Source organism: Leguminivora glycinivorella, chromosome 13 (genome assembly GCF_023078275.1).
Source record: "Leguminivora glycinivorella isolate SPB_JAAS2020 chromosome 13, LegGlyc_1.1, whole genome shotgun sequence".
Classification (NCBI taxonomy): Eukaryota; Metazoa; Arthropoda; class Insecta; order Lepidoptera; family Tortricidae; genus Leguminivora; species Leguminivora glycinivorella.
Genome location: NC_062983.1, coordinates 13312576 through 13331076, shown reverse-complemented (window position 1 = coordinate 13331076; position 18501 = coordinate 13312576). Strand labels below are relative to the sequence as shown.

At 36.7% G+C, this 18501-nt stretch overlaps 3 protein-coding genes across 5 annotated transcripts in view; 1 reads left to right on the top strand and 2 right to left on the bottom strand.

Annotated features, from left to right (window-relative positions):
* The first annotated feature begins 843 nt into the window (after nucleotides 1–843).
* Nucleotides 844–9407, top strand: LOC125232354 (beta-mannosidase). The gene is made up of 12 exons (XM_048137986.1): nucleotides 844–995; nucleotides 2368–2514; nucleotides 3738–3883; nucleotides 4300–4493; nucleotides 4575–4833; nucleotides 5961–6123; nucleotides 6209–6334; nucleotides 6703–6877; nucleotides 7037–7610; nucleotides 7807–7936; nucleotides 8267–8652; nucleotides 8848–9407. Exons 1-12 carry the CDS (start codon nucleotides 878–880, stop codon nucleotides 9079–9081), a joined length of 2652 nt encoding a protein of 883 aa, XP_047993943.1. The 5' UTR covers nucleotides 844–877; the 3' UTR covers nucleotides 9082–9407.
* LOC125232353 (transmembrane protein 245) overlaps nucleotides 8065–18501 on the bottom strand; it is a 24404-nt gene continuing 13967 nt past the window's right edge. The window contains exons 11-14 of one of the 3 annotated variants that reach the window (XM_048137983.1): nucleotides 16235–16406; nucleotides 15554–15733; nucleotides 15078–15150; nucleotides 12378–13951 (exon numbers count right to left, since the gene is read on the bottom strand). In XM_048137983.1, the coding sequence (XP_047993940.1) occupies nucleotides 13847–13951; nucleotides 15078–15150; nucleotides 15554–15733; nucleotides 16235–16406 (530 nt within the window). In that variant the 3' untranslated portion in view covers nucleotides 12378–13846. Of the gene's footprint in view, nucleotides 8136–12377; nucleotides 13952–15077; nucleotides 15151–15553; nucleotides 15734–16234; nucleotides 16407–18501 lie in introns of those variants that run through there. The other 2 variants (XM_048137984.1, XM_048137985.1) reach the window with 2 other exon arrangements.
* LOC125232355 overlaps nucleotides 16878–18501 on the bottom strand; it is a 1999-nt gene continuing 375 nt past the window's right edge. The window contains exon 2 of the mRNA XM_048137987.1: nucleotides 16878–18373. Within this exon, the coding sequence (XP_047993944.1) occupies nucleotides 16901–18373 (1473 nt within the window). The 3' untranslated portion in view covers nucleotides 16878–16900. The remainder of the gene's footprint in view (nucleotides 18374–18501) is intronic.

Below are 18501 nucleotides of genomic sequence, written 5' to 3'. Positions count from 1 at the left end.
GATCACGTCCCTTTTACAAATTCCTAGCAACGACAGTCTATGGCTTTAAAATGATCTTTATACTATTCGCCAGTCACCGTATCGAAACGGCCAAAGAGCACACAAAAATTTGAACACGCCTCTAAGATAAAATTAGGTGTCTATACTTAAGTCTACCTCTATAGTCAAGTCATTAACTGTATGATAGTCTAATATCGGCCTCTATCAGGATAAGAGTTATGTAACAAATTATACAATTAAATAAACCACCGTGTTAAAGTAATAGATAGTCATGTCAAAACCATACATGAAACGAGAGATGGCAATAGGCAACACAATGCTAAATTGCAGATGGCTAGTAAAGTATTGATAATTATCGACCATCGGACACTGGGTAGTGATGTGCTGTAACCACAGACTATCGATAACCTTATGTATTTAATTATCGCTCCTCTCTTTCTGATGTATTGGTATGATGGAAAGGGACAAACGATTTTTATCGACTTGCCCAATTTAATTAACGTTTGTGAATAAGGGTGTATAACTTTAAGTTTATATTTCACAGATTTAAATATTAATCGTCTTTGCATTTGCCGGTCGTCCCGGTTAATTAGTATGCATAGGTACTGATAATTAAGTGACACATTCGATTGCACCAATTATCTAATACCTACGATTCGTTATATTTGTATGTCTCTCTTCCTTAATTAACCGAGCTCGTTAAATAATGGCCATAACATGTGTGGTATGCCAACCGCGGCAGTGATAATAGCTATCGATATTATCGACAACTTCATAGCAGGGACCAAGCAAATATCGCCATTACAGTTACCGTTATCATTTCCCGGCAAAAGAATTAGTATCCTTGTTTATTCTGTTTACGTTGGGCATTCGAGCCATGCAGACGTTCCTTGTTCTGATTGTTTTTTGTTTGGGCAGTGTGGTCGGTATTAATGTGATCGATTTGGCTTCGTCCAATTTGGACGTTACATGGACATTTGAAAATAAAAATGGATGTAAGTATATTTCACATTGAAAGATTATCTTATAGTTTCCTAACTAATGTTGCTGAGCAGGAAGTATATTAATTGGGATGAATTTAATTAGTTATATGGTAAAATTCCAATATTTTAAGTGCATATTTACTTATGTAACGGCGGATACCTTCATATAGCGGTAGAATCTCAAGGTAAATAATTCCATTTGTTTAATATGTGTCAAATATCTGGTGATATCATCGAGATCCTATATGTATATCCTGCTCAGCAGATAAACATAAAGTAGGAGTACCAGAAAAGTAGTCTTAAGTCGAATCTCTAACATAATTATTATGTTAGAGATTCGACTGTATCTACGTAAATGACGCTCTCGGTTCTTGCCATTTTACGTATTTTTAATAACTTATTATTATATGTTGGCCCATAACCAGGGCAAAAAAATTAAACGCAGATTCTTTAGAGCACTTCAACGAACTACATGCGGGTTAGCACAACTTGCGCTGTCGTCCGCGAGTCCATACTTGAAGTCGTGCTTGATGTATGGATTCGCGCGCGACAACGCATGTTCTGCTAAACCGCCAGGAAACGAATACAATATGCATTTTACCTACTCTATACTTTCACTATTGACTCTATCTAAATACCTTTACAGGGTGCCCGGTAAATAATGGACAACCTTTTAACCACCAAGAGGGCACCTTATACTGGTCCAGAAAATCGACATTAAGGTTTAGTAAAAGCCGCCTGGTTTTCGAGATTATCACATTTTTAAATTTTTAATACTACCTAAAGTTTTAAAAAGTGTGAAAATCTCGAAAACCAGGCGACTTTTACTAAACCTTAATGTCGATTTTCTGGACCAGTATAAGGTGCCCTCTTGGTGGTTAAAAGGTTGTCCATTAATTACCGGGCATCCGGTATAAAAGAAGATACTGACTGACTGACATATTAACGCACAGCCGAAACCGCTGGTCCTAGAGATTCCAGGCACGTAGGTTCCTTATAAGGTGCACTAAGAAAGGATTTTTCAAAATTCACCTCCTAAGGGGATGAAATGGGGGTCCAAAGTTTGTAAGGGAAAATAACATAACCACAAAATTAAAATTAAAAAAAAACCCCCGACCGCGACATAATAGACCGATTTTCATGAAACATGGCTAAGAACACTCCCGACTAACTCAGCTTTCAGACAAAAAAACTAAATCTAAATCGGTTCATCCGTTCGGGAGCTACGATTCCATAGACAGACACACACACAGACAGACAGACAAACAGACTGACAGACAGACACGTCCAACTTATAACACCCCGTCGTCGGAAAAAGCTAGTACCTACTGTCTAATATCTTAACAATGTTGTACTATTTTGACCGTCGCATTGCATTTTACAGCAATAACCGGCCGGGGTTCGGTGCCCGGCGGGATCTACTCGGACCTGCAGCAGGCGGGGGTAATTGGCGACATCCTCTCGGGTTTCAACGACGTGGCCTCGAGATATGTCGCTTACGATTCCTGGACTTACACCGGACGACTGATAAGTAACTAATCGTTCTTGTTAACATAATTATTGTACTATTTATGTATCGTTGTCCTATAAACACCCTTTGCGTTGATGTAAGAAACATTAACTTTTATTACTGTTTCATACATAGGTACATATTATCTTAAATAAATTTTCAAAACATTACCGTTATAAGTATTATATCACTTTAAGTTCTCGCGCTTTGTTTGTACAAATATTTCCGCGAGCACCTGTAACCAGCCAGAAAAAAGGTAAAATAATGTTAATTTAATCGCGTTCGACCTGTGAGTGACTTTAAATACCCTACCATTACTTATTAAATTCACTGTTATGGAAAATCTCAAACTTCTACGTTAACGCAAAAAGGCACGGCCGTCTATGTTGCAGAAACGTATTAATCGACGCACAATCAAAATGTACGTTTAGCTACAACTACGAAGTTTGGCAATATCAAGTATAGTAGACATTTTTTAAAATCAAGATTTCCACTTGAGATCCACCACCATATACCATAAACAACAAAAGATGTCTTATAACAGACAATAGTATTCCTTTAGCAATAAAGTTCAAATTGTCATAACAGAGTGTATTACACTCAACGTACAACCTTTTGAAATTAAGAACCGTGGTCACCCAGGTGTCCGTGTATTTTAGTTAAAAGGATGCTTTGATTATTGTAACTTGTGTTAATTTTTGACCCTTATTACTAAAGGAAACATCTTTTGTTGTTTATGGTATTTATTTCGCACAGGTAATTAGCGGTTTAGGGTTAACAAAAGAGAACAATGCTATTTATCGCAGATAAGTTCTCAAGTGGAAATCTTGATTTAAAAAAAAATCTACTATATGTACCTATACCTATAAATAAGTAAAGAAAATATCTTACACTTCGAACAAAGGAAAATATTTCAAAGATATAAAACTGTAAAAATATAATAAAAATAAAATACCTTATATCTTGTAAAGGTCAGTCCGACTGGCATTGGTCCGCTTTTATTATTTATTACGTCTAGTTATTATCAAATATTACACTAGGTCAGTAACTCTTGTTTATCTACATCCATATCATATGTTCTCTATAATTATTAAGAAATCTGTTAGTACATCATATCTTACATTAAAAAACGTGCTGTTCAGAAGAAAAAAAAACTTGTTATCTTATTATGAATTTTATAACAACACTCATGTTTTAATGCCTCTCACTATGCACCAATCACATAAATAACTATTATATTGCAGTAAATCAGCTTCCTGACACGGACGTTGCTCACTTGGTTCTCGAAGGCGTGGACACTGTGGCTTTCGTTGAAGTGAATGGGAGTCCTGTCGGCAGCACGAACAATATGTTCGTGCGGTACGTCTTCGACATCAAGTCGCAGTTGAAGGCAAGCCATCTTTTTATAAATGAAAGACCCATTTCAATCCTCAGCTCAATGTTAAAAATATATATTGCTTCGACCGGGAACTTAAATCTGGGAGTTCTGGGACGTATATCAGTAGAGCGGTGGACTGGTATCCCGGCTATGGGAGGATGCATAAGAAAGTATACCGGTGTCGGATTCAAAGAATATGTCCACATAAAGTTATTAATTCTTCTTCGTTGAGGGAGGTAACTGTAGTCATGGTCAATAAGTTACTTCGAGCTGTTGGCGAATCTTCCCCAACATTACTATCAACGTCTATTTCAGACGATCTATATGTCTGCAAAATATTGTTTTTCCTGACTGAATAAATAATGGAAGAGCGATATATTTTGCAACAGGTTTTTGAAATTTCTATTCTAAAACGCTGTTCATTGCAGGAAGGAGACAATGAGATCAAAATAACCTTCGTATCGCCAGTAGAAGCAGCGAAATTACGCTCGGACAAGCACTTCGCAGCACCTGACTGTCTTCCCGATGTCTACAACGGCGAATGCCACGCCAACCAACTGCGCAAGATGCAGGCCTCCTTTGCGTGGGATTGGGGCCCAGCCTTCCCATCAGTGGGATTATGGTACTCTTCTTATAAAATTATATTGATGCGTTTAGTTTTGTCAAAACTAAAGAACTTAAGTTTCGATTGATTTTTTTTTAGGAAACCAGCATATATCGAATTTTACAACTCTGCAATTATTCGATCAATGACATCGCACACAGAGAAAATTGGTGCGCATTGGGACCTAAAGATAGTGGCACACTTGGAGTCCAGTCGTAAGAGGAAGCAGATTGGCGGACGACTCAGGGCTTCGATAAAAGTAGATGGCGGACAAATGCTCACGGTGGATAGAGCTTTTGAGTCAACGACAAGAGATGATGGGACCAGTGAAGCTGAACTCAATATGACAATTAGTGAGGTAAATATTTATTTATTTATTTATTTAAACTTTATTGCACAGTAAAAAAAAATGTACAAAAGGCGAACTTAATGCCAGAAGGCATTCTCTACCAGCTAACCTTTGGGCCAAACAGAGATCTATAAGAGCTTAATAGGTGCAGGAAATGTCGCAATGACGAGAAATGGAATACCTACTAAATAACCATAAATGATTATATATATCATACAGCTATAAATAATCCATACTAATATTATAAATGGGAAACGGAGCGACGAATTGACGTGATTTTTTAAGTGGAGATAGTTGAAGGGATGGAGAGTGACATAGGCTACTTTTTGTCTCTTTGTAACGCGAACGAAGCCGCGGGCAAAAGCTAGTATTTTATATTTGTCTTTCCCAACATGGAACAATAGCATGGAGGTACACCGGGCGGATGATGCCCTTAACCCTGTCAACTCGAAATAGAGCTTAAGATGATAATATAAAACAGATAAGATAAGCAGATTAGTGAATCTTTCTAAAAATAATGTTTCCGGTAGTTATATCGAATTTGTCATTTAAACAAAATTATCTTGACACATTCAAGATCCATCGCCATCGATTATTCTGTTGAAGTAAAATAAAATGTTATTACTACATTCTATACTCTGTTATAGCCCTTTTAAATTGTATACCTACTTATACATACTCGTAACAATAGCACGTTCAACTAGAGCCAGAATTCAATTTAAGGTAGGGCATCACCTGCAATTACATGTAGAGTGTAATACTGAGCAATAATGTAGTGCTATGGTGATTCTTAAGGTAGGGTTTTAAGGTAGGGCATTACCCCACAAGCCCCCCCCTGTAACTACGACCCTGACTCGAAATCAAGCTCAAGATAATAATATAAGAGATAAAAATAAGATAAGCCGATAGGTGAATCTTTTGAAGATGTTTTGGCAGTTTTATCACTTAACCAAATTATCTTGACAATATGACACATTCAAGAATCATCACTATCGATTCTGCTGTATTGTAATAACATTGCAGAAATCTACTTAGCTAGCTTTTTTTTATAGGATACGACTGTTTTATTAATCTTGTTTGGCGTTAGATTAGTTTGTGATGAGATAATAAACATGATCTTCTGTTTTTTGTTTTAGAATGTTATAAGTCTCTGGTGGCCTAATGGCTTCGGAGACCAGCCGTTGTATGATTTGCATTTAAGGTTTACTTCAGACGATTTAAAAGAAACATATGAAATACACAAACAAATCGGTTTTCGAACTTTGGAAGTCGTAGAGGAAGATACTTCACAATTACCATGTAAGTTTATATTATCGGTCATTGGAATGATTAGCTTCTGTCAATTCTATATTCAAGTATTCACTAAATTCACTTTTATTTCCAGGCAACGATACAGCGGGACCAGGCCTTTCCTTCTATTTCAAAGTGAATGGTTATCCCATCTTCATGAAAGGCTCAAACTGGATACCTGCAAATATCCTACCAGAACTTGGCAGCGACCAAAAAACAGGTAATTTTGTTACTTCAGTCGCAAACTTTTGTAGAATCTAAGTTAACAAAATATGAGGGTTAAAGTATACTCGAATTAACTTGATACATTCGAAATGACTATATAATTGGGTATAGGAGGTATTATGAGTATCTACTCGTATCAAAGGAATGATGTGTTAAATAATAGCAAAATTTTCTGAAATACTTATATCGTCATCGTGACAGCAAATTTCTCCAACTAATTTTGTTCAAAAGCATAGTATTAAACAAAACTCGGCCTTATATCAATGCTTCACTATGACTATATACAGTATGCACTTGTGGTCGTACTTCGTGAGTTTTGTTTGGCGCATACGGATAAGTGACCAGTTTTTATCAATCCTACAGTGGATGAGCTCCTGCTATCTGCGCGCGAGGCACACATGGCCATGCTGCGAGTCTGGGGCGGCGGGGTGTACGAGTCGGATTACTTCTACCAGCGTTGCGACCAGCTGGGCATACTCATCTGGCAAGACTTCCTATTTGCTTGCTCGATGTATCCTGCTGATGAGGAGTTCCTTGAGTGAGTTATAAGTGTATAGGGATATTTTCGTTTTCGACACTGGACTTTATAGTTTATCAAACATCTATCAGAGAGCCGTGTTCTTGTAATTGTTACAACTATCATTGCTCTCAAATGCACAGATGTTTTTGGATTTATACAAACAGGTTTTAATTTCAGAACCGTCAAAGTGGAAATTGAACAAAACGTGATCAATCTTCAGCATCACCCGTCAATCGCAATCTGGGCTGGCAATAATGAAAACGAAGCTGCTTTGCGAGACAATTGGTACTTCACTAACCCGCAGTTCATGAAATACAAGAAAGAATATCTGAAACTTTACGTAGACACCATTAAACCTATCGTGGAGGGGTTGGACCCCGGTCGCCGCTACTTAGTCTCCAGTCCGTCTAATGGAAAGGAATCAGAGAACGAAGGCTACATATCCGAGCATCCCTATGACCCACATTATGGAGACACACATTATTACAATTATATTTTAGACAACTGGAATCAAAATATTTATCCCAAGACCAGATTTGCGTCTGAATACGGATTTCAGTCTTTGCCTTCTCTCGCAACGATGAGAACTGCTACGAACAATGAGTCTGACTTTCAAGTCGATAGCCCGTACTCAGTTCATAGGCAGCACAGTCCGGGTGGATACGGATTTATTACAGACCAAATGAATCGTTATTTCCGGTTAGATAAAAGTGATAAGAAACATTTTGAGAAATATGTTTACTATAGTCAAGTAAGTTTAAAATTTAATTCACGTAGAAATAGTAAACTCCTTCCCCTTTCCAGACCCTTAAAGCCAATTGTTACCATTTAATTAGGATATAATCTTAGGTCAATCCTTTGAGTTGGGCGGTGAGTTTACCCTGCCTATATCGTATTGTATGTTTGCTGCAAAAGGTGCATTATTAACCCCAACCATACATTTTTAGATATCACAAGCAATGGCGATGAAAGCAGAAACAGAATTCTACAGGCAGAGCCAAGCAGATTGGTACACCATGGGCGCTTTGTACTGGCAACTGAATGATGTCTGGCAAGCTCCGTCTTGGGCTGGCATTGGTTTGTGTTCGATTTATAACTTTTCCAAGCAGTAAGACTCACATCTTAGGCAGTGACCCAGCACCGATAACCTTCGGTGTGGCGTAGGGAAGCATCTTCAGTCCTACCTTGCTTCTAATCTACCTTAAGGATTGATCATCTCTTTGTCCGTCGGCCAGGAAAAATTATCTAATACACTGCTCTGCTGTTCCGATGTTTGCTGGAAGAGTTTTAATTTGTAGTACACAGGAATTATTTACTAATAATAAATATTTTGGAATCTAGTGTCTTTTTGATGTTGTGAAGGAGTTTTTTTTTTCATTAATTGTTATCACGTCTTTTTACTTTCAGAGCACGGTGGCAAATGGAAGATGCTCCATTACTTTGCAAAATCCTTCTTCGCGCCAGTATTAGTGTCTCCAAGATTACTGCTAACGCACGACGTAGACATTTACCTATTGAATGACCGACTTGTGCCCATAACTGGTGGAATTATAACAGTAGATTTCTTCAACTGGACAAGTACAACACCAATGCGATCAATACTAATCGCCGCCAACGCAGGAGCGTTGTCAGCAGTAAAGGTCCCTATGAGTATAGCGTTATGGAAAGAAGAAATGGATGAAGTGTTTTTAAGATTCTCTCTAATTGCGGATGGCGTTAGTTCTTCACCATACAACTATATTTTCCCAATTGCGTTCAAGTCCGTCAAGGGTTTGAAGAAACCAAATATTCAGGTAAGGGGTCAAAATCATGTATCATATACAGAGCAGAAATTGCTAATCGATTTGAGTGTTCAAACTACACTTATAGAATGAATCAAAGTCGTTCGGATCATATCAAATTTGTCATGTCAAACTTTAATTCAAGTGCAGTGTATACGGCCGAGGTATAAAGTTATTAAAGTTGAGTATATTTGAATATTGTTCCAGATTAATGTTTTGAGCAATGTCAAAACCACTACAGACGGATATCGCTACACGGTGGAAATAACCACAGATACAGTAGTTTTGTTCCTCTGGTTGGAGACACAGGAGCCCGGCCGGTTCGATGATAACGGACTCGTGGTGACTGACCCGCGCATCACGGTCGACTTTTTGAGCAGTAAGCAAATATCACCACAAGATTTAGAGAAATCTATACACTATCAGTATTATATGCAGTAATAATATATTTAAATTAAATGTGTAGTTTTATGAATTTGCCAATACGAGGGTTTATGAATTATACTAGAAACTACAATGAAAATCCAAAAAAAAAAAATTAAAATGGCCGAATGCCACAATGGCACAGGTCAACTTTCTTACAAATGATTTTCATAAATTCAAAAATACCCACATATCAATTAGAAATATGGGACGGGAAGTGTGGGACTGAAAATCAGCAGAACCAAAACTGAACAGATGTTCTGCGATTTCGGTGGTCTATCCAGTTTTTCCCCTATTGCCTTAGATGGTGTATACCTACCAGTTTGCTCCGACTTCCGGTACCTTGGGTCATTATTCCAAAATGACGGAAGCATCGACCGTGACGTGAAAAATAGAATAAATGCGGGATGGATGAAATGGCGACAGGTCTCAGGGACAACATGCGATCGACGGATGCCCCTTAAACTTAAGGGGAAAATCTATAAGACGATTGTGAGGCCTGTTGTATTGTATGGATCTGAATGCTGGGCGACAAAAGTGGAGGATGAAAGGAGAGTGCACGTAGCGAAAATGAGAATGTTGAGATGGATGTGTGGAGTGACCAGAATGGATCGGATCAGGAATGAGTATATTAGGGGAAGTTTGAAAGTTGCGCCTATAACGGAAAAGATGAGGAGTGGCAGGTTGGCGTGGTACGGTCATGTAATGAGGAGGGATGAGTGTCATATAGGCAAAAGAATGTTGGAGATGAATGTTGATGGATGGAGAGGGAGGGGCAAACCCAAACAACGATGGATGGATTGTGTGAAAGAGGACATGAGAAAGAAAAATGTGAGTGTTGAGATGACGAAAGATAGGGGAGAATGGAAGAGGAAGACATGTTGTACCGACCCCACATAACGTGGGATAAGGGTAGGAGGAAGAAGAAGATCAATTAGAAATATGGAAATTTTATGTTGAATTACTTAAAATTCCCTTTTAATGGCAGGACATTTTTTTTTTGGAGTTTCATGATGGTTTCTAGTATGTGAAGAATTATTGTCTACGTCACAGTGTTTATAAAATCTAAGGAGGATTTGAATAAATAAAATACTGTTTAAAAGCAAATCAATATATTACTTTTATTTGCCACAATGCGAATATGCGCGTACAATAAACTATGTTTAGTGCATTTTATTACAGTAAAATACCATATTATTAGTTATGATAAAGCTTAACTCATTTTTGGACGATACTTTCTGAACTGGTAAGGGCTTTGCTGATTTCAATATACTTATTTTAAATATTGTTTTGATAATTTGATCTATATTTTTATGTCAGAATGGAAGTAACAATAGTGGTTTAAAAGATAGATACTGCGAAACCTTAAAATATATAATTTTCGTTGTCTTAAAGGGGCTTTTAAAACTTGTGATCTTACCAGTATTCCGGAGCAGGTGATTTATAATCGATAACAACTCAAATATTAGAGTTCAACAGAGAGACAATTTTAAATTGTTTTTAGGCACGTCACATACTAAAAATAACAATATAAATATACTTATACTTGTTACTGGTTTTGAAATCTAAGTACATTCCTATTGGAATAAGCGCAATGCAACGCTCATTTTTCTAAGTACCAATGTGGTTTCAAAAAATAGATTTTAACAACGTATAAAAATGAGAAAACAGCGTGTAAATAATATGAATAGCATAATACAATAAATATTTACATCCTTATAACTAGACATATATAGGTAATCAGGAGTTAGCAAAAGATCGCCCGAATATTCGTTCTCTTCTTAACGAATGTCATTTCTGATCTGGACACCAGTGGATTATCAATTTATAAATAATAAAATACAGACCGGAGTAAATGGATCATACATAACAATTTAACAAACATACTTATACAGATTTAGGTAGTGCATAATCCTTTACAACCGTACCACAGGAAGTGAACGAACGTGTAATGTCATTTCAGTCAGTTTCAGTACAATTATTAATTAAACAAACGTTGCCGAGAAAATACAAAGGCAGAGGATTATACCTAACTATGTACAAAAAATATTACAGTTACAACATTAAACATGTACCTATTCCAGTTGTTTTTCTAAGTGCACTATATTTCCATATCAGGCACTGGTCCCACCGCGAGCTAGTAAGCTATGAGCTATCAGCTATAAAAACGAACTAAAGATAAGCACTTCCGTGCAAATAAAAGAGACACGGCGATATTGATAGCTCACTGCCGGGCGAGTAAGTATAAACATCGCCGTGTCTCTTTTATTTACACGGGAGTGATTATCTTGTGTTCGTTTTTATAGCCGATAGCTCATAGTTCACTAGCTCGCGGAGGGACCAGTGCCTCACGTTTACTTATTCGTAGTTCTACATATATTATTGTACAGTAGCCGTTTTATAATATTTGCGCATACAACGACATATTGGAAGTCTACATTTGGCATCTAGGCTTAAACTACGGTCAGCCAAGAAAGTGGTTTACCACTTTTCGATTCTATGTTAAACACATAAGGTCCACCACTTTTTTGGTTGCCTATACAAAGTATTTTTTTTATTCCTGTAGATAAATACAGGATTTGGTGGTAGGCAAATTGATTCCATGTCAGCGTAATAAACAAAACTGGTATTTACCGGTGAATGAGGCATAAAATAGTAATTTTGGATATCATTTTATAATAAATATACTTATGTAATCTCACGAAATACTGTGTTTTTGATACTTCATTGATGAAGGTAAATTTGCTTACTAACAAGTAACATTACCTATAACCAGGCCAGGTAAGGTTTTGAATCCATTAAAACACAATTTAAATTATAATAGAGAGACTAGAAGCAAGAAGGATTTAAAATCAGTCATAACAACTAATACGTTTGTAATAAACATAGGTATCATTGGTAAGGAAAAGCTGTTATCTAGTTCATTAAACATATCACTCGTATGTATCAGCCACATTATATTATATCATATAGAAAAAGGCTGCTTTCATTAAAATACTCGTCTACCGATATAAAGTGCATACTCGTAAAGAAGATATTTTTGAAAATTGATGTATAAAGTACAGCAAGATAAATCTCGACTGGGGGGCAATTGTAACTAGTTCATTTTTTTCATTATTACACTATGATGTTGAGTTCTACATGTATCCACTGAACACGCCTACCATACATATATGTATAACCGGTGGACATTCTATTTAATAATGCAAACATTGTAGTTAGGCTTGCGTTATCCCGACATTTGCCACGGCTCATGGGAGCCTGGGCTCCGCTTTGACAACTAATCCCAAGATTTGGCGTAGGCACTAGTTTTAGTATCTGACATTTCAACCCGAAGGGTAAACTAGACCTTATTGGAATTGTAGAACATGGAAAAAATGGACTAGTTACATTTGACCCCCCAGTCGAGATTTGTCCCGCTGTACCTTAGGTATAAAGGTATAAAAAGTGGATACGGTTATTCACTGCAAGACTCTTAGGTACAAAAGTACAATCTAATTTGAACATTATCCTGAAAATGTTACTTCTATTGATAATTTTACTTATATTGTTGTTTTTGCGGTATTCCAACAAAACCATTATTCGGGTTATAGTTTACAAGGAACTGAAATAGATTTTTCTAGGCCATTATTTATAAAGTTAAATGCTTGGACTAGTAAACAATGTTATTCAATTTAAGTAATGTTAATGCATGCAACGCCTAAAACTGAGCATGATTACAATTAACTATATGTCAATTTTCATTTCGATATCAAAATCAGGACATCACAACATTTATACTTGCTGTATTATATTAAAAAGACATAACAAGACATTTCTGTGCATCCACTGAAGCAAGTACAGTCAATCAATTGAACACTCTACAACCTTGTCAAAAGGACAAGCAGTAAGATACTTCTTACAATCTGATTTATGACGTCACTATGACATAGTTCTACAGTGGCCTAGGGTTCCAATTGGTTGACCGTACAACACTTATAAGCTCTACATACAATGGAATACGATAAACGATAATAATCTCTGTAATATACTTACGATTCTCATGAATAAGAGATTCTAAATAAATACCAACATGTTTAGTATCAAAAATAACATTAAACCGGATCCCTTGTTTCCACACAATCCGTATATTGTTATGTGTTATTAGAATTTTTCATAGAATAACATAAATTCTACTAGTATGAATAGGTAGTTTGTTTCATAAAATAAAAGGTGTATATGACCGCTTACTATCGCTGTGCTATCACGTAAGTATGATATCAGTATTAGGTATACGGAATGATACTATAAATAAAGGAAAAATGAATATTAAATACATATTTTTAAATGATATCACAACTTGGAACCCTAAATCAGAACCATTTTACTATTATAAACATTATAACATACTAGGTATATATTTTAATTTGGAACATTCTTTTACTCTATAGTCACTCTATTATAGTGACAATAATGTTCAACAGCCTTTAAAGAAGTGAGGAAACGGGTTTTTAGTGCACAGACATCGCCCTTATTAATAAACGTTCACTAAAGTTATGAAGCCGATAAAAATCGTTTGTCCTTTTCCGATGTATTAGTGTGATAGAAAGGGACAAACGATTTTTATAGGCTTGATAACTTTAGTGACCGTTTATGAATAAGGGGTATATATTAAAAGTTTCCAATAATATATGTTTCTGAATCAATGAAAGTTAGGGTTAAGTCCCGTGACACTGTATTCAGGCTCCTAAGCTTTCCTATTACATCGTTTGTTTAGTTCATTTTAGCGAAGAATGCATAGTTATTACTTATGATACCATACATTGGTTGGCTTATTAATTGACATATCAGTTGGGGACCGACCGAGTGTTAGTAGTCCATGCATGCCCGTCAGAGAAAAGCACCGAGCCTGCAAATAAATGTGGAATCATTTCAATGTTCTTATGAGTATTATTTTATAGTATGAGCATTATAAACAAAAATATAATAGCATAATGTTAAGAAGTTCAAATAGCCTGTGAAACTTAAGCTTAATTTATAAATCATAAAATAGAAGTAGATTAATAAATGCAACCAAACCACCAAAAATCTTGCCACATGCGTATAAGTTACTTTACAAGAGCCGACTCAATTGAAACAAATGAATGAATGGAAATATCTATATATGGCGTGTGTCTTAATAATCAATATAATGTTAGCTCTTGATAGATTTCGTCTTATCAATACAGTTTGACCTCAAACAATCAAATATTCTTTATTTTCATTCGTGTCAACTTTCGTAAAACGACCTATAAAAGTCGCATGCATTATTTTGTTGTTATCATCATGCTTACGTTTAAGCTTACTTACCGTACACACAAATAAAAATCAACATTCACTTTTTTTATCAATGAAGTGCGCTAAATGTGATGGGCAACAATAAACGAATTACCATAGCACGACTTAACAATCGCAGACTCGCAGAAATTAGTTTTAAGTATATCAAATTCAATTTTCTATAGTAAATAGTCTAACGACTTTGAAACTTGGCGTTTCAAACGTGATCCTTTCCCTGTAGCTTTTTTAAATATATTTTAAGTATAAAATGTGCACATGTAATTTATGTACGTTCACATCTTATACAAAAGTTTAAATAGTGTTTTCTTTTTGGTAATGATGACAAGTAGACAAAAAATACACGATTACGTGAGGTAATGAAATGCCTTACCTAGTCTAAAAGTAGTGCTCAATGTAACTACAAATGGTGCATTACATAAAAAAGCATCAAGAAAAATACACACCTTAATTATAAAACAATCCCAATAATGACCTAAATCAACAGGAAAAGAGGAACACCCACACATTATTACCTTCACTTAAATATGCCACAAATAATATTATTAATATTACTCACTAATAAACAAGAAAGAAAAACACTTATTTACAAAACTGCGCAAAATGGGTAGGTAATGGATTTTGATAAGAACTTAATGGACTTTGAAGTTTTTTTGTATATTTCGAAATGAGTCGAATGAATAGCAATTTGCGAGAATTACCTTGTTTAACCTTTTGACCATCATAGAAAAAACAAGTTGAGACAATTTCTCGTTCGCCAACCACTTTGGTACACTATGCGAGAAAATATATAAATTCACCAATTACTTTACAATAATTACAATCTTTATTAAACAGTTAAGTTTCACCAAATACTTCGGTTTGGAGGTAAGTACGAGTAGGTATTATTAAAAAAGATTTTTTTACATAAAAACTGTAGGTATCAATAGCCCATGGAATGAATGAATCACAGTTCTGGAACTGATGATCACTAAAAACAGGGCTACTAGTATCATGTTCCAATCATCTGGCTTTGCTTCTGTTGCAGGTGATTTATGGCGACCAGAGAGACACCAACAATAGGATATGGATTCATTGTCTTAAAACATACCTTCAAAATCCATCGTTCGTTTTCCAAAAGTTACAAATATCAAATCAAACATAATATACATAGGCAGTAATGTTAAAGTACATTTACCTGACACGCGAATGCAACGCGGCACGCTCTTCCAAGGGCGTATCTCGTAGGAAGGCAGAGGAAAGGTTCAGGACTACCATGAGGCAGCAGAGTAGTAAGGGGCCAAGAATCGCCCCCTCGGGACCGAGGTAGAATATACCACCCGCTATGGCTAGACCCGTGACGTATGGGTGTCCACCGCTAGAAAAATGAAACGTACGAGTAGGTTAATACAGTAGCTCCATAGCTGCGTCTGTATTCGAGTTCATAGTCTTCTTTGGCTAGGCCATCTTGACATACTTAAGGGATGAAAACCAGAATATGAAATAAATATGTCTACGCACGCTGCCTAGCAGGTCTGGTTGGAAGACTTGGGTTTCTCAGGAGAAAAATTGTGGTAGCAGTTTTATGCGAATCGTCAACAATTGGCTAGATGTATTAGGAACACTAGGAACTATCAAAATACACCTTGTATATTTAGTCCTATCCACCCCCTTGTCGCTTCTATTTATGTACAAATTTGAAGACTCTTTAAGACCATCGCAGACGGTAACATCTATGCACTTATAGAGGAGATGGGCGCTGCGGGTAGAATAAGAGATAGCAGGAATAGAGTTGCTTTTACTGAGACGGCCAATGCTGCAGCTAAAGAACGAGGCACAAGCTTCTAATACTACTCTCGGTTTGTCCAAGGATACTTACTCTTTGATCTCAGCGTAGACGGCTGCGTCGAGGAAGGCGATAGGCGCAGCCTGGGCTATAGGCAGCATGATGGCTGCCATCGGCCTGCCTTGCAGCCACACGTCCAGCGCGGCCGGGATGCCGGCCAAGTACGGCCCGAGGAATGGAGCCGCGCCCAGAACTGCCGCTAACACTGGAATCCATATCCGTACAATATAGGGTATATATATAACACACGTAGGTAACCTAATTATTTTAAACATCATTCAAAAGAGCATGTCTAAAATAACAAGCAGTCATATTTTTACAATTTGTTTCATAAATGCCAAAGCATGCATGAGGATTGCAAAATTGGAACATATTGTAAAATCGTAAATAAATCGTCTTCGGTTACCGCGATAGTTACTCATGAAATAAAACTATGGAAACGGATTAAATCGCGTATAATGATTTAAATTCATTATACGCGATTTAATCCGTTTCCATAGTTTTATTTCGTAAATAAATCATTAACTTATTCATTCTACCAATTAATCAACTGCAGTAATAAAGCGATGTCAAATTTAATTGATAATCGATGAATCATTCAAAGGAAAATTTACAAAAACACGTTGTCATAACAGGATTTCATATTCATTTGGATAAAAAAAAGACAACCAATGATTTAATAATTTTATTTAATATCAGTTAAGTTTTCGTATTCGTATTCGTTTTCGGAGGTCGTAATTGTGCGTACACATACTTGTAGAAATCCAACGCCTTTTGTTTATCGTAGGCGTTAGTCCTGCACTGCGCTCCTACGCACCGATTCGTGTACTCTGTTCTCGGAGGGGTTTTCGGCTCCTGAGCTTGCCTTCTGCGAGAGGAGCTGGTACTACGTAGCGTCTCTACGAAGTCTCTAGAGGAATCGAACACGACCTTTATGGTAGTTCTGTTAGTCATGTTCATATGGCTGTCGTTTAAAAGATCGTCCTTGTTTATGGCTGTGATCGCGGCACTTGCATCGCCGTTGCGACCGCTGGCTTGGCGAATCAAGTAGAACGTCGATGCAGCCTCTGTGACGTCTTCGTCTGTCACTTCGTTGTTCTTCGATGTTTTATCATTATAAAGCAGGCACACGACTTGTGGGTCAAGATTTATTTGACACATTTTGCTCTCGAGTAGCATCTTCACCACTTCAACGGGAAGGTAGCACGGAGCCAATAGGCATGTGTTGTTCGACGTTAAATCTAAAATTAAATTGGTTAGCTCAGCGTTTCCTACTCCACTTCCAAGGAAAGCGATGTTGCGACAGTTACAGTTCAATTTGTTCTCTCTGTAAGAAACAGGTGTGCCCGCTGATTTGCAACTTTGGTAGTCGAAAAATAACGAATTACTTTCAACATTTTCCATTAAATTTTTCGAAAAGCTGAATAGTTTCCTGCCAGTTATTTTCTTCGAGCATTTAATGCTCGCCAAAGCATTGCTCTTAAGTGTATGAATTTGATTGTTAGATATATCCGTATAACCAGATTTTACAATTAAACCATCATTAGAGATATCTCTTATTGCGTTCCTCGTGAAGTATGTGTAATCGGCAGTGATGTTTATACTCTTTGTAGGTATATCACCAAACACATTGTCAGTTATTGTAGCTGTATTGCTGCGTACTGCGATAGCTTTGGAACGCAATTTTCCAAGTCTGCTTCTTGTGAGTTTAAACGCACCCGAATAAGTGTTCATAGCAGCTTCTATCGCCTGACTTTCCATGTCTACTATAGTGATATTTTCCAACTCAATGTTCATCAATCCACTAACATTAGAAATAGCCTTTGTGTTGATAATGTTTATCTTACTATCTGTTATACGAATTTTCTTTAAGTTGGTTGTTCCTAAGCATTTAAGCTCGGTATCTGTTGCTGGTGATTTGAACATGCCTCTAGGCAAGGAGATTATTTCCCGGACATTTTCGATGGTGACTTCTGAAGGTGCTTGTATAAGTGCGTTAGCGGTTGTTGCGGTAAATTCGAGCCTCTCACAATCCTTTACTTTGAAAGCTTGCAAGCGAGACGGCCTTTGCAGCACTGAACAGTCTAGAATTACTTTTAAGCGTTTACAACGCTGTACAGTAAGACTTGTTATGTGCTGAGTGTAGTGATCTTTGAGATGGAGGATGTTTTCCTAAAATAATAATTGTTTTTAATCAGGGTTGGGTTCGAGATTTAAAGTGTATTGATTACATTGTAACATACATTTATTTATACAGTTGCTTAGCTGTTGAAAGTTCATTTGAATACTTTAACAAGAAA